Consider the following 23,718-nt stretch of genomic DNA (forward strand, 5'->3'; position numbering starts at 1 on the left):
AGAGATATTTTCCAGGCATTTTTGTGCCAGTAATGTGTGCAGATATTCAGCATTTTTAAATGTGACTATTTTTCTGCCAGATTTAGTTTCACTGTTTTGCCAGAATTTTATTCTTAGCAGGTGGGAAATCTCTGAAATTGCAATTAGGCACCATGGGGACACCGAGCTCTCTAATTAAACCCATGTTAATGAAATTCTGTTACATGTGTTCGGAGCTCAGACAGGTTGGCTGGTTTGTTTGCAGCCTGGCAGCCTGACAGACCCCACCTATTCAACTGTGGGATTCATTAAAGCTTTGCAAGAGGTAGTGATTTTAAAAAGAGGCAAAACCAGGAGAAAATCAGATTTGATTGTGGAATTCACTGACTCTTTTTGTACATGTGTGGTCAATAAGGAGCCACAGTGGCCTCGGAAAGCTCAGAAGAATTAACTATGTGTGTGTCTGTGTGTCTTCTGGGTCTGTGTAGGCGAAGAAGATGGCAGAGACTTGGAGAAACTAGAGGAAAAGGTCTGGGACCCCAACAGCTCACTGACAGAGAAACAGATTGACCAGTTCTTAGTTGTAGCTCGGTAAGTCAACACAGAAGTGCAGAAGCATACAAAAAATGAAAAAGTAAAAACTATACATACAGCATGGTTTTTGCTGGGTGTTAACTGAGAAAATAAACTCTCATACCTGGAGGCTAAATATGAAGCCTCAGCCAAGAGATGGGGGACGACAAGACTGCAAGAGGTTACTGTGTCTGGCCAAGAAGTTGTCACGAGTGTAAGAACTTATCAATATACTTGAGTATTGCAGTGTTATGTGATACTCTCAAAAACACTATCATTTTTTTATTGTTTAAATTTTCTGTATTTGTTAACCTAAAGAATCCTGCATGCACTTTTATTTTATTTTTACTGATATAGGCAAATCAATTTGCTCAGATAGCACATAAAGTAGTGCTATGATATTGGCTGTTACAGGGACTGTTGCAAATACTAATGCAGCTCTCACTGTTCTGATTGTGTAAAATAAGTAAAACAAATTATGCATATGGTGGTGTGTTCTTTATTCTGTGACATAGGGCTGGGCAATATGGCTTTAAAATGAATGTGATATTTTTAGGCTATATTGCAATACACGATCTATATCTTGATATTTTGAAATCTACTACTGTAGACTACTAAAATACATTATAACATGACCTACAGTTACAATAAAGTTAAATAAAGCACTGTTTTAATAAAGTTAAATAAAGTACTGTTAATGAAGCTTTGCATTAGTTCATGCAGGACACGGAAGTCATATGCCTCAGCTGACAGCCAGCTGATTGGATCATTGTTTCTTATCAGTCACACACCAATCACAGCCTATTCCCACACAAGGTGGTCCATTTAAATATGGCGTCCTACTCACTGATACCTGCTGCACCAATGCTGCCACACTCTGCTACCACTGACAAAGCTTTGCCTCCACCTTTCTAAGTCAGAGTCCTAACATGACTCAAAGGTCAAAATGGTATTTAATGTCTTGCTTTAAGCCCACTCCTGTATACCCAGGGGGATTTCTGCATTGCACTCCCTGTTTTGGTTTAGCATGCTACTTGTCTAATCCAGGGAGCACCTTACGAGTGGACCCCTTAGCGTCAGACATAACTGTATTTCCATTTGTTGCAATAAATGGTTAAATCTATGACGAGAGTGTTCCCAACTAAAAGCAAAACTACTGGTGCTTTTATTTTGAAGCACCTGGCTCGCCTTGGGCTGAAGCTCCATGGTCGCAAAATGTGACTCAGTGGTCGCTGTCAAAGGCCCTGCAGATACAAAACCACACGGCTCACCTGCTCACACATTATCACCCAGGAGAGAGTGGTGTGAATGGGCAGAGGAGCCTGTGTGTGACAACTCATGTTTGTGAGTCTTTATTTTTGTGTTTGTGTCTCCAAGAGGGAGAGAGTGAGAACAGAGATGCCACAGCCAGTCTCACGTTGGTGTCTTAAAAAGATGGATGTGACAATGTACACTTCATGTGTTTGATATAGTCATTTTATACATCCCACGTGGAACAAGCTGCAATACATCCAGCAAATTCAACATATTGCCCATCTCCTACTATGACAGCTTTCCTAAAATCAGATTTATGTATTAAATCATAACCCCTGTATTGTGATACATATGGTATTGCCAGATTCTTGCCAGCACACAGCCCTAGAAACCTTGTGTAAAGCCTCAACATGTCATTTTTACACTTTTTTTGGTAGAGTCTAATCAAAGACATCGGCTGTTTTAGGGCTAGTTTTTGTGGTGTGTCCCGCACTCCCGATTCAGCATGTTGAACATGTTAATTCTCTCCATTAAAGCTAATAAGCATAATCCTCAAAATGTCTAACTTTCTTTTCAAGTACCTCAAATATTTCTGAACATTTGGTGATCCGCATGTCTCCTTTTTTAGAGATAGATTCTGTTGCTTAGCAGTTTTATCCCATGCAGTGTGAATTGGCTGGAGTTGTATCATTTACAACACTGAATATTTTATCAGGAAGCACTGTTTTTTGGTGTGCTTATAAAAGGTTCAGGAAAAAAGAACATCACATGGAAATATATCAATCACCAGATCTAGATGGTGAAAGAAAAACTCAGTTTATTTCTTGTCTCTCTCTTTATGCACTTTTTATTTATCCTTTGCGTCATATATGTGTCCCGTAGGTCAGTAGGTACGTTTGCCAGAGCCTTGGACTGCAGTAGTTCTGTCCGGCAGCCCAGCCTGCACATGAGCGCTGCTGCAGCCTCCAGAGACATCACGTTGGTGAGATCCTCATACATACACACACATGAAAGCAGCCTTGGGTTAAATCAGCATCACACCATAGGTGAAAAGTGTAGCAGTTGTGTTAATCAAAGCAAATGCTCGCAGCACACATGTGTGATAATGTGTGTGTGTGTGTGATTATGTGTGTGTTGGTGATTGTTGAGGCCTGTGTCTGGTTATCTGTAAGAAGCACTTGGCCCCAGAAGCATGGTGTGGGTCTATTCTGCCCTAGATCTTATCCTCATATATAAAACATAGATGAGAGGCCTTCTAGCTACCACATGGTGCGCGCACACACACACACACACACACGCGCACACACACACACACACACACACAGCCCAAGGCCTTAGACAAGGGGCTGCATATAAACTCCATGGACTGAACAACTCATACAATTCATCCTCCTCTCAACAAGTCCGCAGAATAATCATCACATAAATGGCTCAAACAACAACAGGAACAGTCTTGAGACGAGCATGTGTTTCTATCTTGTGTTTAGTTTCATGCTATGGACACCCTCCACGCCACGGGCTATGACATGACCCGAGCCATCGCAGCGCTGGTGCCTCAGGGCGGGCCTGTCCTCTGCAGGGATGAAATGGAGGAGTGGAGCGCCTCCGAGGCCAACCTGTTCGAGGAGGCACTAGAGAAATACGGCAAAGACTTCACCGACATCCAACAGGATTTTGTGAGTAGCAAAGCAATAAAAAGCATCTCTAAAGGAATAGTTTGATATTTTGAGAAATAAAATATGAAACTGCATCAAGTGGATGGTTTGTGTAGCTCAGCGTGAAGACTGACAAAAGGGAGGATCAGCTAATCCTTAAAAAAATCTTGACAGGCATGGAATTCGTTAATAATAACTGAGCCATTTAAAAGTCTTAAAAACGCTGAGACATGGGAAGTAGGATTTTATAATTGTTTTTTCTGATGTTAAGAATGAGAAACACAAAATCACCAAACAAATGTGCCAGCAAACGCCAAACATTTTCCAAAAAAGTCAGGTTTTCTTTGTTACAATTGTTTGTTTGTTTTATGTAAAATTTGTCTTAAATTTAATTACAAGTGGCATTAAAAATGTCTTAAATCGAACTTAAAGCTGCAGGAACCTTGTTAAAGGTACCAGAAATGGGCCTACAGACTCGACTGGTTGCCTAGTAACCTTACGGTAACAACAAGAGTCCAGGAAGTCACAAGATAACGTCCGACACATGACAGCCATGTGTCGTTTGGACAGTTTAGTTTTGTACTGATTAAACAAACAAGGTATGACATATTAATTAGTGAGCTTTAGAGATGCTGGATGGTGTCCAAAACTACGTCCTACAGCGGGAGCTAATTAAAGGACTTTATAAAAATCTCAGAAATCATTAAAAATCTCATGTCAGTACCACCCATTGAGAAGCTGGCTGCTAGATAAGATGATCATGATCATCAGACTCGATGTTTTGAGGAAAATCTGAAGGGTAAAAGTATTCAAATGCAATTTCTTACATCTTATAAAATGCTTATTTTTGACGAGGGCTGTGATGATAACAGCAAGATCGTTTACCACGGCAGCGTGATGCCTGCCAGGAACTTTAGCTCATCACTGTCATCACCGCAATTATTTATTTTTCTTCCCCCTTTTTTTTTCTTTTTTTTGCTGGTGAAAGTTACTGGAGAGCATATAGTGTGTTATGAAATATAATAAACACAATGCTCATCATTAGGAGCATTTACATGGACCCTGATACTCTACTATTAATCAGAATAAAACCACCTGAATTGGAAGAGAGGCCCTGATCAGAGGGAATTTTCAGTTGGGTAAACCTTTGATAATTTAGGAAAATATTAGCACCTAATAAGCATGTTAACGCTTAATCAGATCGTTTCTCTCTGGTTAGAATAAATCTATTTTTTCTGCATGTGTTTGCCAACAGCTTTTTCTAAGCACCTCCCTCTGCTGACAGGATATTTTTTCATAAATAATAAAAACATATATATTCCTCTGCTGGTGCTACGTTTCTGTGCGAGTGCCTTGATTAATATATGTATTCTTTAATTTTGAAACTATAGCTTTATGCACTGTTAAGAGTCACTGGACATAACAACCTGCTATCGCTACCAGCAGCAGAAGCCTGCATATAAGACGTTTAGGGAATGTCTGTAAATTGTAACATCTACCTGCATGTGAGGTGTTTAGGGGACATCTGTAATTTGTAGCTACCTGAGTTACCTAGTACTAAATTGTATTAACAGGTGGAAACACATCTTCTCCTTCTGTACTTTATTTATTAATTATTTTTTTTCTGTTATAAAGTGTAAAGGCACTTTAAGCAAGTCAAAAAAGTTATATTCTGATTAAATGTTCAAAGGAATATATATCCTATCACGTTATTTATGTCATTTAGTGTCTATATAAATAGTTATTATGTCTCTAATCTTAAATCAGAATTATTTCTGCAGAATTATTTAGCATTTTATCATCTGATTAGAGAAATATTGTCCATGTAACCACAGCTAATGACTGTCTACCATCCTACAGTATGTTCAAGGGCTTCTGGGGAAAAACAACAACTTTTTAGTTGCTTGTCCCGTGTCAAGACTGCAAATCTTTTCAAAGCGGTTTTCACTCACACCTCTCAAGCAAGCAATACGCTCTCATTTTAATCTATGCAGCTGTCTGTCATTGGTGTTAAACTGTCAAACCGTAGGCATACGTTGCTCTCTGACCGCTAAAGAAAAAATCCATACTGTCACAACCCTGTTTTTGACTACAAGAGAATTTTTAAATTAATCAAATGTTAGTAAGCATTGGTAAGAAAACATGGAAAAAGACATTTGAGAAGTGTAGACCTTAGCAACAAAGTGAAGATGTCAGATTATTCTCATTATTCTTTTTTTTTTTTTTTTTTTTGAGATTGTTGATAAGCATTTAAGATCCATGAGAAAGACATATTAAGCACTTGGTGTGCTGCTCATCAGCCAGTATGTGGGATACCCAATAATCTAATTTAGAGATGTGTACAGTAGGTATTCAGTTTGCCCGTAACCACTGCTACTGAGTGCAGAGACAACAGAATCAGAGCTGAACTTCTTCTGGACTTCATTTAGTTATATAGCTGACGTTAAACAGAACAACTCTCCAGCACAATAGTCGTCTTGTTAGCTCAGATTGCAGCCAGCCCATAGTAAAGAGTGAAGATGCTGCAGCTAAACACAGTGACTGTTTATCCAGAGAAACATTCCACAGATATATCTTTGAGAAGTGCAAGTGTTTGGTCGAAAGCTCGGAGAAAGCTGCCTTTCAGCCTGAGAAGAATGGTGCTGTGGACCTCACTTAACACACACACTGTGCTGAGCTCTCACTGTGTGCATCACTCCACCACCTGGTGGCTGGCTGCCGTCAGTGCTGCTCACTCAGGTTTCCACCCAAGGCCTCCTCTTGAACAACAGGGCTACACCACCATGATGGGTGGGGCCTAGAATTGACAGCTCATTTTCCTCTCAAACTTCTCAGAGGGAACTTTACGATGCAACTTCAGTGGCTTCAGACAGATTCTGCTGGTCGTTTATTTGAAGAATTTCTCTGTATTTAAGGGTGTTTCTGCGACAGATGAGTAAAATACTGTGGGATAAAGACATTTGTGTATTCATGTGGGAGTGCTAAATCCACTGCTGAAAGGCGTTTGTGTGTATAGACAATATTACACGTTTTTTGTCACTCTGCTCGCACCATTTTTATAACAACTACACTGAAATAATTTTTTGTCCCCTTTCTTTTTCTCCAGCTGCCGTGGAAGTCCCTGACAAGTATTATTGAGTATTACTACATGTGGAAGACCACAGACAGATATGTACAGCAGGTAAAAACATTCAGCATTATTATTTTTATAATTTTTTACAAAAAGAAACAAGCATACAAAACCAGTAACAACAGGGACCTTCTTGACGAGGTGGTCTCGGTCCGGTACTCTGGTGCGGTTCATTTGTGGTGAGAACGTGTTCCGACCTGGATCTGAACCAAGTGCAGTCACATGACACATTGTTTGGGTTAAACATGAGCATGTTACAGTCCTGGAGGATTATTAATGTGCACCTCCTCCTGTACTGCCTTAATATGCACATTCAGCACATCCAATGCATCAAAACATTGTTTTCTAGTTGGAGCCGCGCCTCGTTTTCAAACTGTATGGTTTGACTAAAATGAACAATGACAGCAATATAGTCCACGATGAGCAGCGCTAAAATCAACCTGCGTAGTTGTCCCTCCATTGTGACATTAGAAAGTGTCACATTTATCTTGCAAGTGTACTCTTCTTCAACGTTTGCTTTACTTCCTGGATTTTTCCCACATGGAAATTCTGACCAATCAAGAGCAGCTTTCTCACACAAGGCATTTGATCTGAGTCCGATTGTAAATGCTGCCGTGAGAACACGAACCAACTCTAGGTAATTATACAACTTTGGAACAAAATGAGTCCCTGATTCAGATCAAAGCAAGACAACTGTAGGTCTGAAAGCACCCTTAAAATCACTTAAATCCATATGGAGTTCTGAACCAAAGGTTGACAGTTTTACCCATAAATGCTTTGTTTTCCTGGTATTGTTGAAGCTGACCTCTCTAATCACACTGTTCTTTCTCTGCTTCCTCCCTCCTCTTCCTCAACCTCCCTCTGTGCTCCAGAAACGGTTAAAAGCAGCCGAGGCAGAGAGCAAGTTGAAGCAGGTCTACATCCCTAACTAGTGAGTACCTCAGTGCAAGTTTCATCAAGGGGTGTGACTGTACAGAGAAGTCATGGTCTGGTTTGAGTTTGGTACAGTTGGAAAAAACCCAAATGCATAAGAATCCATTTCTTGTCATTTAGTTTGAACAGACATTAGTGCACGTGTCAAAGACAGACACAATCATTCTCCTGGGAACAAAGAACATTTCACTTTGGTAAACAGTTTTCACTATAGCAATAAGGAACATTTGGTTAGTTTGGTGGGTAGAGCAGGCACTGTCTTTGCCACAGTGGCTGTAGGTTGGATTCCAGCACCCAGACATTTATCAACCCGGTGATCAGGGTCTGAAATCAACACCCACCAAGCACCAAATGAGAGTAGATTTTCTGTTGGGTGAGTAATAGGGCTGCACCCAAATATTCGGATATTCGAATATTCGTTTCTGTGGGTAGGTATTCGTTATGAAAATTTGGTATTTGATATTCGTTTTTTTAATTTACTTTTTTTAATTATTTTTTTAACATATTTTTTGGTGCTAAATGTAGTCTTTTTGTTGTTGGTAAATGTAGGTTATCAATAAAAATCAAAACTTTTAAATTGCATTGTTAAAAATGTGAAAATATAGTATCGCCTACCAACGGAGCTTGTGTGCACGGCAGGCTTGAGCGCATCCGTCTGAGGCAGTGGATCAATGCCAAGTTTTACCACTTTATCACTATTCCCTCTAACTTGTAGCTGTTTTTTCATTATCTTTTAAATTTAATATGAATTATGGAACCGTTTTTGTCAACGTTTGTTTCCCCTGTTTTGTACAATAAATTATTGTTTAAAGTTTCAACAAGTTTCTTTTGGAGTGTGTGACACAAGTGTGTTTTGAAAATGGCCGCGGACTGTCACCTGCTCAACGCATCAGTACCTTCGGATGCCATGACAGTAATAGCCAATAATGTCAAAATATCATTTACAGACTGATTTAACAGACTATCACTGCTGCCAGACCCGCAGGTCCATTTGCGGGTCCCGCTGGTCCCGCGGGTTACGGGTTGATCCACGCATCACTACTCAGCTCAGTCTATAAATGCTGTACACAACAGTGGACATTAAATTCTATTCAGGCCGGCAGAACCAGCAGCACATCGGCTCTACAGTGCACGGCACTGCTGATTAACCATTTTATTGCAGTGTCTGCCAGCAACCAATTACTTGCAGAGGCTTCCTACAACTTGTTTCAGCGGTTCCGATTTAATCAGAAGACAAACTAAACAGGGTGACTAGCCAATGTGAAAATCAAAAGAAAGCATAGAATAATGTACTGAAGGAGACTGTTGTGCCATCACATTTTTTTGTGATTTGAGAGCAAAGATCCGGTCGCTGCTGTGCAAAACTCCGCAATACAATTAGGTCCGAAAAACCCCGGAGGAGTGCTTCGCAAGGAGTCTTTGAAAGCAGCCGAGCCTGGCGTAAAACCGGAGAGAGCAGGCAGCACGGCCGCAGCGGGGCTTTAATCACATGCTATAATGAGTTGTTCGATATGTTCAGATCAAGTTTGGTGAAAATTTTCAACGTACCTTTTAACATAACACCTTATTATCACAATAAAATGTACTGAAACAAACATATATTTGACACAAAAAACAATTTAATATTATGGCTTGTAATAAAAATATGCTTGGGTTTTTTATCCACCAGTCCCCTTCGCCAGTGAGTGAAACAGTTAATTTCAGACACTGCTGGTGATCAGCACATCTGGGTGATGCCTTCAGATATGTGTTAGCATGTTGGATATGTTTCAGTTGACATACACTAAAACAGTGGAGCAACACCGACACACCATCCTCATCTTATACACAATTCTCTCTGTTACTCAGGGGAACCATCATGCGGGTCTTTCAGCTCCGCAGTTTCATTTGGGCTCACCACAGAGTGATTGACATGCACGCCAATCAGGTGTTGTGCTGACATCAGCATATGTTGCCATCAGCGTACAGCTCAAAGTTTTCAGACAGAACTCACGCTTGTGAACTTTGGCTCTGTGTTATGTACATAAGTCTACAAACTGTGCATTCTCTGTGACCCCCCTCCTGTGATGGTTCGGTACAAACACACAACCCGTTACAGTCCCATAAACGTCAGAGATTATTTGCGCAGCACTCTTTCATCTAAATACACAGAGATGTCGAGAAATTTGGAGTTGTTCTGACCCTCTGCAGCAACATCTGTGGTATTTTAACACCCGCTGCTGTTGTTGGAGCACAAACCCCTCTTTCAGTTCATTAGTATTCATGACAGCTCTCAGTACAGTTTGAGTGTGACTGCTGTCTCTGGCAGCAGGCTGATGAATGCTATCTGTTCTCTGTGGCCTGTATTATCTCTGCTGGTCTGACCCTCTGCCTGTTCTTGTGCCCCCTCCAGCAACAAGCCAAACCCCAACCAGCTGAGCAACAATGTAAAACCAGCTCTGGTGAATGGAGCAGCAGTCCCTGGGGTCCCAGGGGTCCCAGGGGTCCCAGGGGTCCCAGGGGTTCCAGGGGTCCCAGGGGTCCCAGGACCTCCAGGCTCGGCGCAGCAGACTCCCGGCCTCGGCAGAGCCTGTGAAAGCTGCTACAGTAAGTCATGCACATAAGTAACACTGCTGTCATATAACTGCTGTTTCTTTGCTTATTAAATAAAATAATTACAAGTATCAGCCTGATTTTAGATGAATCCAGTCTTGTTGAACTGTAGTTGATGAACTTTGGATAATTGCTTTGGCATTCACAGGTGCAATCTTGTTTAAAAGAGGCTGTTGCATTCTGAGTTCCTTCACCTTGAGCGAAAACAACCTTAAAAAGTTATTATGTAAGAGTCTGTTTACTGATAAATGTATTCATTCACAATGTTTTTCTTTACACTCAAGGTGCAGTTTGACATCTGAGGTTTTTAAAATGTCAGAGAAAGTTAAAGGAAACGAGAGGTTGTCATCTTAAATTTACCAATACTCTAAATCACTAAGCCGCAGTTTATAAATGTAACCACAGTGGAAATTTTTTTATGAGCAAATTGCTGGTTTAGTGTGCGCACAGGGACAAAACAAAGAGAAAAAGTTTTTATTTCTTAATTTAACCAGCCTATGGATGAACTCCAAAGTCTCTGTTGTTAATGTGACGATGCTGTGCTGTTTAAAGCCTGTTTACATCTTCACTTGCGAACACAAGAGCTAAACATCCTTAATGTCATTTGTATTTGGAATTTAGTATACATGCAGTATCTGTTTCTATGGCTTTCATTCTTCTTAATTTTGAAACTTAAAGGGACACTTCACCCCAAAACCAAAAACATGTTTTCCCTCTTACCTGTAGTGCTATTTACCAATCTAGATTGTTTTGGTGTGAGTTGGAGTGTTGGAGATATTGGCCATAGAGATGTCTGACAGCTGACAATCAGCTGTTGCTGCTGTTAGACTCAGCACTGAAGAACTGTTAGCATGAGCTAACATAGCAGCAGTGGCTAACATCCAACCCTGAGCCATTTAAACAGTCCCAACAATATCCCGCCAACACCGAAATGGCACGATTGTCATTACATTACTGTTGGGTAAAGCTAACCGTGTAAAGGCACGAACATACTCGGGCGGAACGTACGTGGAACGGACTCCGCGGAGGTCCGTGTGGACTCAAAGTGGACGTCCGCAAGCCCTGTGTGCGCAAAGCTCAGATTTTACGACTGCGCGGACTCCACTCCACGCACCAGTGACTGCTCGGCATGTATTTTTCACATCGCGGGGATTTTTCTTACCTGAAGAAAAATTACCTTACCTGAAACCCTGAGTGCAGAGCTGATCTTCTTCCCGGCACTGTTTATAAGTGTGTAGGCCTATCGTCTGTGGGACAGATGTATTAATATACCTTCTTCTGTAATATTTACAGAAGAAGGTAAAGTTATTTGTCGGCTGTGATTGGTTGTTCCTTTTCACATGACGTGGTGCGTGCTGCTGGGTTTTCAAAAGTTGAACTTGGGAATGCATGCATGTTGCTCTGGCTGCTCTGGCGTTTGAGCGCCCCTGTAACGCGGCTACATTGAAAACAATGAATTTGAGGGTGCAAAAAAATGCAGCATGTGTACGGCCCCTAAAGCTAACAGTTAGCCCTGTCACTGTGTGTGTGTCTCTGTCAAGGAGGAGGGCCTGACCATGCAGCATGCTGCATGCAGCTTTACAATGGAATGAGATTTTATACGATTAAATTAGTAAAATTAGCCGTAGAGCTGCAATTGCAACATCCTGGAGGAGCTGGTAATCTTAAATAACCAGGTCAAGATTTCTGGAAAGAGACATTATTGTTGAGTCTTCCATCCGAAACAATCTATTGATAAATAGCACTACAGGTAGGAGGGTGAATATGTGTTTATAAGAGTTTGGGGTAAACTGTCCTGTTAACATCTAACAAAATATTCCAACAACCAAATACTGAACTGCTCATACAACTTGTAGACCTCCCTCTTGTGCTTTGTTTTCATTAACACACTGTTGCAAATGACCACTTATTTAAACCAAACATTCATTTAAGAGGATACATCTTCATTTTAAAACCAATAAATTAATGAGCACATACTGTCTGTGAGCGGCACACATCTGATATTGGATTCACAAATTGCAGAGGAGAGACAGAACAGCTTTACGTGCCCCGCAGCACAGAATTATTTGAGTTATTTTAGTGGTTGTAGTTAATTCAGTGATGAATGATTAAAGGTTGTGCTCTCGCTTGAATGCACATGAGCACGTGTTCATGATTATGTGTGGATTATGAGCCATTGTGGGCACGTTTGATATACGCGTGTGTGTGTGTGTGTTTGTGTGTGTGTGTGTAGCCAGCAGCTCCTACCAGTGGTACTCGTGGGGACCTCCCAACATGCAGTGTCGCCTGTGTGCTTCATGCTGGACCTACTGGAAGAAGTACGGAGGGCTGAAGATGCCAACAAGACTGGATGGAGAGAGGCCTGGACCCAACCGCAACAACATGGTACACACGCACACATGCTTCACTGGACATTTAGTTTATTTATTCTGCAAACAGCAGCCTTACTGTTTGCCTTAAAGCCTTACCATACCCCTAACGGATGAGTTCATCCTCCAGAGAAAACCTTTTTCTTGTCATCCTCATGTAAGCTGAACCAACATAATTACGAATAATTTTATCAAGTAATGATTTTGGCTTGAAAATCTTAAGAAAAATTGACTTCAGATTGTTTATTATTTATCCACCATTTATGCACTTGGAAGAGACAAAAGCATATGTTCGAATTTTATTCATTGATTTTAGTTCAGCATTTAATACCGTGCAACCCCACCTGCTTCTGGAGAAGTTGAAGGACATGAATTTTAACACTACCTTGATCAAATGGTTTTATTCCTTTTTAACTAATCGCACACAGCAAGTGAAGGTCAATCAGACACTGTCAGACATCAAACACTGTAATACAGGAGTACCACAAGGCTGTGTGCTTTCACCAATACTTTTTACACTGTACACCAATGACTGCAGGAAAGTATATCCTAATAATTTTATTTTTAAATTTGCAGACGACACAGCAATTGTGAGTCTTCTGCATAAGGACATGGACTCTTTTGCATATCATGATGAGATCAACACCTTCATTAAGTGGTGTGACAAAAACCATCTGGTTTTAAACGTGTCAAAGACACAAGAGATGGTTCTTGACCCAAGGCAAGTGACTACACACGAGCCAGTGGTCATTAAAGACCAGACTATCAATCAAGTGGCCACATACAGATACTTAGGGATCCATATTGATAACCTTCTTTGCTGGAAAGCACACATTGACAACTTGTGCAACAAACTGCAGCAGAGACTGTATTTTTTGAGACGACTGAGGCTGTACGGGGTTAGCAAGCAGATCATGCTGATTTTTTACAGAGCTATTTTAGAGAGCCTCATCAGATATGGAATCACAGCCTGGTATGGCAACCTATCAATGCAACTGAAAAACAGGTTGGCCAATATGCACAAAACAGCAATGAAGATAATAGGTATGAGACAATATGAGTCCATAGAGAATCTGTATAATCAGTCAGTCATGAAACAAGCAACAAAAATCTCTTCAGACTCTACTCACCCACTGTCCTCTGAATACGAACTTCTCCCATCAGGAAGAAGATTTGGTATACCAAAGTGCAAAACAAACCGCCTCAAATTATCATTTGTTCCAGCCTCCATTAAGCTGTTGAACAATGTTAAAAACTAGTGCAATAGAGCAACGAGCAACGTGCATTAAACACACGGCACTTTAGCACTCAGCACTTTTTCTTGCACTTTAGACATCTCTGTATGTTTCTGTGTTGTGATTGTTAAATGTAGTCCATGTCTGTTTTATGTGATAGAACTGTCATTGTGATGATGTGTCCCTGTGATGATGTTTTTATCTTGTCCTGTGAAGCAATGAAATGTAGCACTGTACCCAAGATGAATTTCCCTTAGGGGACAATAAAGTTTACCTTACCTTACCTTACACCAACACCCCAAACACAAAGATATGCAGTTTACTGTCATATATGACAAAGAAAAGCATCAAATCCTCACATCTGAGAAGCTGAAACCAGCAAATGTTTAATTTTTTTTGTTGAATAACAAATTTAGCCTGTCAGTGGCAAAACCAAATACTTTCAGTGGAAGTAAAGTGATGATGCGAACATGACCCAAGTGGTTACGTTGCAGTCAATACTGGACCAATCTCAAGAAGTGTTGTTCCCATTCATTCATGTCATTTAGACATAAAACACAGAAAAATAGGGTCCACATTGAAAAATTCCACACTTACCCCTTAAATAATCGTCTGAGCTCTGTGCATATCTGAAACAGTTTGTTAGCTTGCATGGATTCATTTTAGCGTTCCTCAAAAACAACATGACAATTCAGAACTTTTCTGTAATAGTAATTGCAAAAAGGTACCATAATAATAATAATAATAATAATCTAAATGTTCCTTAGACAAACACCTGTTCTTTGGGTCTATAACTACAGTAATTTATGGAGGTTGAACTGAATTCACTCTGTAACTCTCAACTAACTGTTTCACCTTAAATGTGTTTCTACATTCAACAGTTCTTACAGACTCTCAGATCACAACACTGTCCTCACACGTAGCCATAAAGCATGTTAATGTATAAATACTGTAAATGTGTGCATGCCATTTGTGTGTACTATGTCAACAAGCCAGATTAAGCACCACACACACTCTGAATATTTGCCAGCCTGATGAAGGGTGTATATATTCTTTAGCAGTAAATTATTAGCTGCTAAATGACTGTGGCTGTCTACATTAGCCGGGCCAGTGTGTTAAATGGACGATGCATTTTGGGACACATTCCAGTCAGCTCCTTTTTGCCAACCAGTATCGATAAATTCAAGTAATTAAATCCATTTTAGATGGCAGTATACTCCAAATGTTTTCTTTAGCACCAGGTGATGATTTGACCCGTCCCCAGTCCATCAGTGTTCATTGGCATCGCTCTACATTTCTCTAACTGTTCGTACCTCCAGAGCCCCCACGGCCTGCCCCTGAGGCACAGTGGCAGCCCCAAGTTCGCCGTGAAGACGCGACAGGCTTTCTACCTGCAGACCACCGGCCTGACGCGGATGGCTCGTCGCATCTGCCAGGACATCATCAGGCCGCGATTCCTGGCCAGGCACCCCTACCTCCCTGTCAACACAGCAGCCATCAAGGCAGAGTGTAAGAACCTCACACTGCACAAAGAGACCAGCTTTTCTTTGTCCTCACACGTAGACTGTGTTATCTATTCAAGTAATTATTTACTGTATTTGTGCTATAAATGTCTGCAGGTGCCCTGAGGTTGCCAGATGGGCCAAAAAAGCCTTTGCCACTGAAACCTGTGGAACGTAAACCTCTGGAGTCTGTGGTTCGGTATTTAGGTAAGAAGAAGCCGGTCGCCTGCTGCATCTCTCAAATTTGAGTTTGTCACTCTGTCAGTCCTCCACTTGGTTCAGACTGAAATATCTCAACAGTGATTTGATGGATTACCATGAGATTTTGTAAACTTTGTATAGACACCCTGCTCTCAGAGGATGAAGCCTGCTGATTTTGGTGATCCCCAGACATTTCCTCTCGCGCCACCATAATGTTGACATTTGTGGTTTTGAGATGTGAGATGATGTGAGATGTCTCATCAACTATTGGAAGGATAAGTTTGTGTATTTGCTGTACACATTCATGTTCTCCTCAGGATGGATGATGATCCCTTAGTGTTTCCTCCAGTGTCATCATGGGTTCAAAATATTAATTTGTTTTTTGGTTTATGACCAAACTGGCAAAACTAGTCATTTTCTCAGCTGTACTTTTTGTCTGGTGCTAATTAGCTCATGTTAGCATGCTAAAATATTGTAAGATGGTGAGTTTGGTGAACATTACCTGCTCACAGAGTCACTAAAATGGCTGTAGACTGTTAGTCTTGTTGAACTTTGGTTGATTTGATATTGTTTAATGATAACTTTGTAACAGTCTTTTAAAAAAACTGCCTGATTAGTCATCAAAATGTTGCAGCATTAAAATCATTATTTTTGCAAGTTAGACAGTGTGCAGGAGTTGTGTTCTGCTTGTCCCTCTCCTACGCACCTTTGTTCAAAGGGATACTTTGCCAATTTTCAACCAGGTCTGTGTCACTGCAGTGTAGGACGTGTGTGCAGATGAACCGTGCCATAAGCAAAAATCCGCTGGTTGATGTGGCATTTGGTGTCTTGTGTCATCCAGTGGATTTCAGCTATTGGAGAGGCAGGGAGCTTGGGGAGCTGGTGGCACGTGAGATGCTGTAACACCATTTATCTGCACACACTCACAACACCACAGCGACACAGACCTGGCTATTAATCAGGAAAGTATCCTTTTAACACGTTGTCCTCCTGTGATAAACACACATTGATCGTGAGACAATAATAAGTGTGCTCTTTTTGAAGGATCAAAGCTACCATGGTCGTCTTACTGTACCTTCTGAAAGTACCTTTGTAAATATGTATGAAAGAACAAATATCTTGTTATTCTGAATACTGTGAGAACTCTGAGCTCTGAAAGAAATTTTTGGTACCTTGAAATCAATACCAACCAAGTATCTTAGCTGTTTCTCATCTTGTTCTGGTTCAGCAGTTCGCTTATGATAACTTAATTCCTTCTTGTCTTGTAATCCTCCATTGCTTCTTGTTGCTCTCTGCTTATCCAATGCTCCACTACATGGTTCGGCTTATTTGGTTATTTTGTCTGTCACCACATATGGAGCCCCCTCAGTGTAGGTAGGAAGTTCTCAGCTGATCACAGTAACAATACTACGTTAAACTGCCATGACATCAACTTCAACACGACACTTGCTGAATCTTTTCACAGGCAACCAAATACAGTGACTTGGTCAGCTGTACAGAGTAGTATATGGCATATATTTTTCATGGCTGCAATTTTTTTAAAAAATCTGTGTCGAGTGAGTAATAATAATGTGGTCATTTAAAAATGGCAGGTTTGTGCACATCAGTGGTCTCATCAGTGGCCTGTAGTGTTTTTCATTTCACCTTCTAGTATTGATTCAGCTCACTTGGAGCTGACCATGGCCATACCATAAAAAGCACCAGTTACTGTCCGTAACTTCTTTGCGAGTCGAGTCTTGTAGAGCTGTGCCGTACAATGCAGTATAAACGCAGTATAAACAACTACCCAAGTTACTTTTCTCCCTCCACCTTGCTTCATGTTTCTTCTCTCACCTTTCCACCTACAGAAGCACATCCCCGTCCAGCCAAACCCGAGCCCATGATTCGTGGAGCGTCCATCTCTACAGGCAGCCTGATGCCCATAAAGTCCTCCCCCATCCTCAACAATGGCTCACCCACGATCCTGGGCAAACGCACCTACGAACAGCACAACGGACTGGATGGTGAGTGAGAGGAGGAAGACAGTGTGCGTGTGTGTGTTTGTGTGTGTTTGCTTACTCAGCTTCAAAGTTTTCCACTTTCCCTGAACTTTATATGTTGCACCACAGGTACTTTTGCATCATGGTAACAGAGCTTTTACATCTTGTACATCTTGAATGTCATCCTCAGTTTATATTTGGATTTTAGCTTCCAAAATTAATTATTATAGAATATTGACACACTAGTTCGATTAAAACCCTGCTATATTAAAAATAAGCATCACATAAGATGTAAAAAATGTATTTTTCCCTCAAATGGGATCATCTAATCTAAATGAGACTTCTTAATTTAATGTTTTTGTTGTTTTTGGTGCAAATATGACTCTAAATGCAGTTTTTCATATGTATGAATTGTTAGAGTGGAATAGTGCTCTTGTCATTAGCTTTTAAACTAATTTTAATGTTTTTTTACAGTCTAATTTTAAATATTTTACCTTTATTAACACAAACAAAAAGTATTACTTTACACATAAATGTTTAAGATTTTAATATCTTCTGCTATGCATTTATTAATGGATGTTTTAGAAGGGCATATAGGCACATCTGAGCTCCGCAGCTCACTTTGACGGCTACACCACACCGCTGAGATCCATCGCCGAAGGGTTAAGAGTTTGTGTGGGGCTCTTATTTTTTTGGGTTATGTCCCACTTTCCCCTCTCCCTTGTGAAATGCGAGAGGGGAAGAGACAGACTGAGAGATCAAGAGAGTGAGAGTATGCCAGAGAAAGACAGAGAGAGAGAGAGAGAGGATCGCATCGGCCTTGCTGCTTTAGCTGGAGGCTACAGTCTATGTTGTCATGGTAACAGCGGAGAGGAGGAGGAGGTGGAGGAGGAGGAGGGCTTGGTAAGTGTATCCTGAGGGAGAGCATCTCCACTGGTCTGTGAGCCCACCTCAGGCCCAGGCTGAGATAACACACCAGGGGCAGAGTTAGGCTGGAAAGCTGCCAGGATCAAGAATCAGGGATTAGTTTTTCTTTTTTTTCTTACCATCAATTTATCAACTTAGTCATTCATATCAGGTGTAATTGTCAGGAGACAGGGAGGGTTCCGTATTTTTATAGTATTATTTTTTAATTGGTTGTTGCAGTATTTCTTTTGTTTCAGTCCATAAGTCGAGACTTTGTTGTTTCCATTGAATTCAAACGGATCTTTTTATGCATCTGTGCCAGCGACAGCCGTGGCCAGAGGCGTTATATTTTCGGGTTGTCCAACCGTCTCATTCTTGTGAATCTCAGGAATGCCATGAGGGGGTTTCTTCAAGTTTGGCACAAACGTCCACCTGAACTCAGGGTGAATGGATTAGAATTTAGTGGTCAAAGGTCAACATGATCTCACAAAACATGTTTTTAGACATAGCTCAAGAACTCATGCGCTAATTGTGATAAAGTTTCACACAAATGTCTCAATAGGATGTAGTGATGACATTTTATATCCAAAAGGTCAAAGGTCAGCTTCTCTTTGACATCACAGTGTTCTGCAAAAACACTTTCTGCCCATTATTCAACATAACTCAGGAACAGAAGGGGAGACATTTGGGCGGATACTGAACTGATGACACTAAAAATCGTTACGCACAGAAACTTTGCACACTAATTACCATGCGTACAACGCAGCTGCATGTGGGGACGGAGCTGTCCTCCCTCTCTGTCTCCACATCCTCCGCCTCTTCATCATCCACTTGAATATTACTATCTGACCTGTTGAAAGTGAGATATCTGGGTCATGAAATGATTCTTGGCAGCCTGGTCCTCTGTCTTGTCTCAGCTGTGTCCCGCTGCCACATTTTCTTCTCTGATTCTTGGTCAAACATCTCCATAGGCTCTGACGGATGCGAAAAACGCAGAAAATTGAACCTGTTCAGAAAGTTTTAATGATGGATGAAAGTTTCGGACTCATGAGACAATTTTGGAAGAAAAAAACAGACCTTTAATTTTGGGTGTCCGCCTTGAAACTGTGGTGTAGATTTTCTGTGCTGCCGGGTTGAAGATGAGTGCGAAGCATCCATGTTTTAGCATATGTAGCTTCTTTGCAGCAACATTCATATTTGAAGAATTGTCTGCAGTTGTGGCTACATATGAGTCTGGACAGGTGTGGGTGTAACTGCATCCTGACTGGTTGGCGGAGGCAAACAACAGCAAGGCAGTAATTCTAGTTTAAACTAACTCTTCTGTACAGGGGCTGGAACTTAAAGGAATAGTTTGGGAAATCTGTTTATTTGCTGGCTGAGAGTAGGTGGAAACCACTTTTGTGTCTGTGCTGTAAAGTGGAAACAGACAACTTTCCAGCTTTCCTGCCCCAAGCTTTTCCAAGCGGTATTATTGTTGGTGCTGCTCTTGCAAAGATAACCGGATTGTTTTCCTCAGAGCTGAGCAGCTAGCAGCAACACAGGACACACTGCATTTTGTTTATACTTCAGTTGTTTCAACATCTGCCATTTCTGTTACTGGGTATAGTGACCGCAAACAACTTACCTTGATACTCTCTGGTAACTGGGGGTGGTGGTGCTTCCCATTTGTACTTGAAGTGAACCTCACCAACCCTGACCTCAAAATCCAAGATGGCTGCTCCACACATCAACAGTAGTTAAAGTTGTAGTATTATACTGTTTAATAGCACTTGTGTCATACACACAATGTCCAACTTCTATCTGTGGATGTGTTTACCATGTTAATATGCGCAAAATGCCGTTTAATGCAGTGTTATCAGCTGGTTGTGTTAACAGTGGCTAACCTGGATTGATCTGGTATTGCTTACAACATCCTGGTTTTCCAACTGGTTGTTCTGGAATGACATCAGCTTTTGTGTGACGTCATTCCCAGCTCTGACCTCAGACTTTTAAGGGAAATGGAGTTCAGCATCGCTACTAATAGCTACCGGGGAAAACAGAAGCTGTCCTCTTCCTCTTCTGGCTGCTCATTGGTTGACGCACTTCCTTTGTGCACCTTGACTTTCTCGGGAGATCATTCCCAGTGGCAGACAGAATTGCATTGTGAAAGCAAGGCTTATAGGGAGCCAGTCTAAACACTAATGGTATCATTATTCTGTACCTATTACGTAGTGCAATGCACAATCACATCATAAAGATAATTGAAAGTGAAAAATTTGTGTATTTCCTCTTTATGTAGGGAGCAAGAAACAGGAAGTGATTAGCTTAGCTTAGCATGAAGACTGAAATCGGGGGGAAACAGCTGCCTTGGCCCTGTACAGAGTTCAGAAATCCCCCTACTGGTACTAGTAACGTTTACTGATAAGCATGTTGTATTTTGTTTGTTTAATCTTTAAACTAAAATTAATTCCAAAACAACATATTGTGGCTATAACTTTGTTTTCTTCTCGTTATTTGCGTTGTCAGACCCCACACGTGTATTGGAGCACATGGTACATTACTTACAATAGATGTTGTCAAGCAAGCGCTTTTTTTTTTTGCCATATTTTTAAAAAATGAAGCTTTTGTCCGAGTCAGATTGTCAACAACATAATAATGAATATTTATAAAGATAATCTTACTGTTAATTGGTATGTGGCAGATACAGGCTGCTGATTGTGTCCGTACAAAACAATTGAAGAGGAGAGTGTGTTAACTGTCGATAAAGGGGTTGATTCAAAACTGTCCTTTACATTACACAATTGTTTACTCAGTGCTGTTTATTAGATCTTTCTCAATAAAAAAGAAAGATGTGATTAGTGGACATTGATTACCTGGAGTGCTGTAAACATTGATGAGCTCTGACTGGAAACACAGAGGAGGCAGTGAAACCAGAAACCTGAGAATTGTGGGAAGATTTTGTGGGTGTATTTTTCCCCACAATGAGCAGGTGAAAACAATCAAACATTAAGGCAAAAACAGTGACATGAATAAAAAGGTTTAATCATGAGAAATTAGTACTCTATGGAGCCACCAGGGGGCAGAAGATTTGATCCTTTAGTAAACCTGTACCAGTGTCAGTGGTCTGATGTGTGTGTGACCAACATCTCTGGTCCTCTTCCTCCTCTGCAGGCTCTAAATCCAAAGTCCTGGCTCCACAGTGGGACATCATGGCCAAACGTCTGAGTGAGGCCGGGCGGCCCTCGGTCTCCCTGCAGGACGAGGTACATGAACTGGACTGAACACTCTGTGGGAACGACCTCTACTACAAACCCTGGTGAGGTGAGACACACTGAAGATGAGCTCTGTCTGTTTGAATTAATCAAACATTACCTTATAATGAGCTGCCGAATACTTCTATATGATTTATGTTCTATTAGAAGCGAACATGATTTTTTTCACTGCTCATAAACGCTCTCCTTTGTGTCTCTTCTGCAGCAGAGGGTGACATGAGATGGAAAGGCATTTTCCAATGAACCATAGCCGAGGGCAGCTTAGGAGACGACAGCATTGGCCACCTTCCTTCAGTCAGTACGGGTCTGTCACACTGCTGAAGGCCAATCGATTATTGATCAGTTTGGCTGTGGTCAATCAGAAGATGAGCCTGACTGTACAGGACTGTGTTTATTACTTACATTTCTTGTTATTACTGTTATTGTAATTATTGTTATTGTTATTATAATTTTTTTTACCAACTATAACTCCGCTTATTGTTTGTCGATCAAACGATGGAACTTCTGAAGTTTCATGAAAAATGCTTGCAGAGCCCTGTGGAAGAGGGTGGAAGGACTGTAACATAAGCCACTTGCATCTTCTCTGTTTTTTTGTTTTTGTTTTTTAACAAGTTAAATTCAACAAGGAGACGCACTTTTATTTCAGCGACACGAGTTAACTCCTTGTCTTTTGTTTCAACGAATTTGAATGCTTTACGGGAAATCTTATGTTTTGTGAGCCGGCCCTGCTCTTCGGCCAGAGAGGTTTAACTTATTGAGAAAGACTTGCTGTTTTTTCTACCTTTTTCACAAGTAATGCATCTATGCTTAGATAATGTAATTAAAAAAGATAATTGATTTTCCCTCTTCTGTTGGTGTCTGTGCACAGAGGTGAAAGGTGCTTTCCTCCTCACACAGGTATGCAAACAGGGTATATGCAAAACTCATTCCAAACTGCTTTATATGTTTTTAAAAAATATCAGTGTTATAAAAGATTAAATGCACAAACACAGCCATGTTTTGTAAACAAACATCAAAAAAACAACTAAAAAAAGCAGGAATGTGCTCTGCTTTCATGTCCTGTCATTTTGTCTTGAATGTGTTTATCCTGATGTTCATTAGTAGGCTTTTTTATTGATTACAACTCCTCACTTGCATATAAACATCAGTCAAAGTGGTTCATAGAAATGGTGGAAATCAGAAACTATACCAATATCCAACACATCATTTTAACTCCAGCTTGCGAAGGGCTCGTCACATGGGTAAAGTATACTCTCAATTAAAAAATGTAAAATGCAAGTCTCCCTTTAAAATACAACCCAGACATACTGTAGGGTTTGTGCAAAGCATAAAATGCCTTTATTTTACATGGCAATATAGATCAAAAATTCTCTTCATTTTTAATTTTTTTTTAAAAATTTTTTTTACATGGCCATACAGATTTAAAAGGCCGTCGTCATTTTTTTATTTTAATTTTATTTTGTTTTTAATTTTAATGCCAATATAGATTAAAAAGAACCTTTTAGATTTAAAAAAAAAATGTCTCGGATTGTTTTTGAAGGAGACCTGCATTTTACATTTTTTGGTTGAGAGTACACTTCACTCATGTAATGAGCCCTTCACAACATGAAATAAACACAGTGCTCCTGAAGTATCTAAAGAGCACCTGTATGTGACCACTAAGACCCAGCAGTGCTTCTACACCCTTGTCTTCACATTATTTTTATTGTATCACTTACTATCCTACAGATATTAAAGTTAACCATTAATTCTCGAACTTGGAAACAGCTGTAGTGACGATGATGATAATGAACTTTAAAGGCTGGGTCTTTTAAAACGAGTACAAAGTGTTTAACATTGGAAAATCAAGATAAAACAATTCAGTGCATTAACTTGAATAAAATAAAACACCCAACATAAAATGATAAATGGTAAAATAAACAGAATAGCTAAAGTGTGTTAGAAGTAAAAACTTAGACAAACAAGCCATATCAATTAAATGCTTATATTGTTTTTTTTTTTCCCCGAAAGATGGGCTTTAAGAAGTGATTAAAATGATGTCTCAATTTCAAAGCCCCTTTATTTGCTTAGATATGTCAGACATATGCAAATCAAACAACATTTTCCCTAAGACAGCTTATTATAGCTGAAAGATGTTGTGCCAATGCAGATCACGAGAG

General features: G+C 40.4%; 1 protein-coding gene across 4 annotated transcripts in view; it reads left to right on the top strand.

Moving 5' to 3' along the window:
* The window catches only part of mta1 (metastasis associated 1), a 79,774-nt gene extending 57,373 nt beyond the window's left edge, over positions 1-22,401 (top strand). The window contains exons 7-18 of one of the 4 annotated variants that reach the window (XM_033643414.2): positions 468-570; positions 2,689-2,788; positions 3,294-3,482; positions 6,568-6,642; positions 7,464-7,522; positions 9,917-10,110; positions 12,350-12,501; positions 15,040-15,229; positions 15,340-15,429; positions 17,271-17,426; positions 21,459-21,608; positions 21,765-22,401. In XM_033643414.2, the coding sequence (XP_033499305.2) occupies positions 468-570; positions 2,689-2,788; positions 3,294-3,482; positions 6,568-6,642; positions 7,464-7,522; positions 9,917-10,110; positions 12,350-12,501; positions 15,040-15,229; positions 15,340-15,429; positions 17,271-17,426; positions 21,459-21,568 (1,418 nt within the window). In that variant the 3' untranslated portion in view covers positions 21,569-21,608; positions 21,765-22,401. The remainder of the gene's footprint in view (positions 1-467; positions 571-2,688; positions 2,789-3,293; positions 3,483-6,567; positions 6,643-7,463; positions 7,523-9,916; positions 10,111-12,349; positions 12,502-15,039; positions 15,230-15,339; positions 15,430-17,270; positions 17,427-21,458; positions 21,609-21,764) is intronic. The other 3 variants (XM_033643416.2, XM_033643415.2, XM_033643417.2) reach the window with 3 other exon arrangements.
* The last annotated feature ends 1,317 nt before the right edge of the window (positions 22,402-23,718 follow it).

This window comes from Epinephelus lanceolatus, chromosome 15 (assembly GCF_041903045.1).
Source record: "Epinephelus lanceolatus isolate andai-2023 chromosome 15, ASM4190304v1, whole genome shotgun sequence".
In the NCBI taxonomy this organism is placed as follows: Eukaryota; Metazoa; Chordata; class Actinopteri; order Perciformes; family Serranidae; genus Epinephelus; species Epinephelus lanceolatus.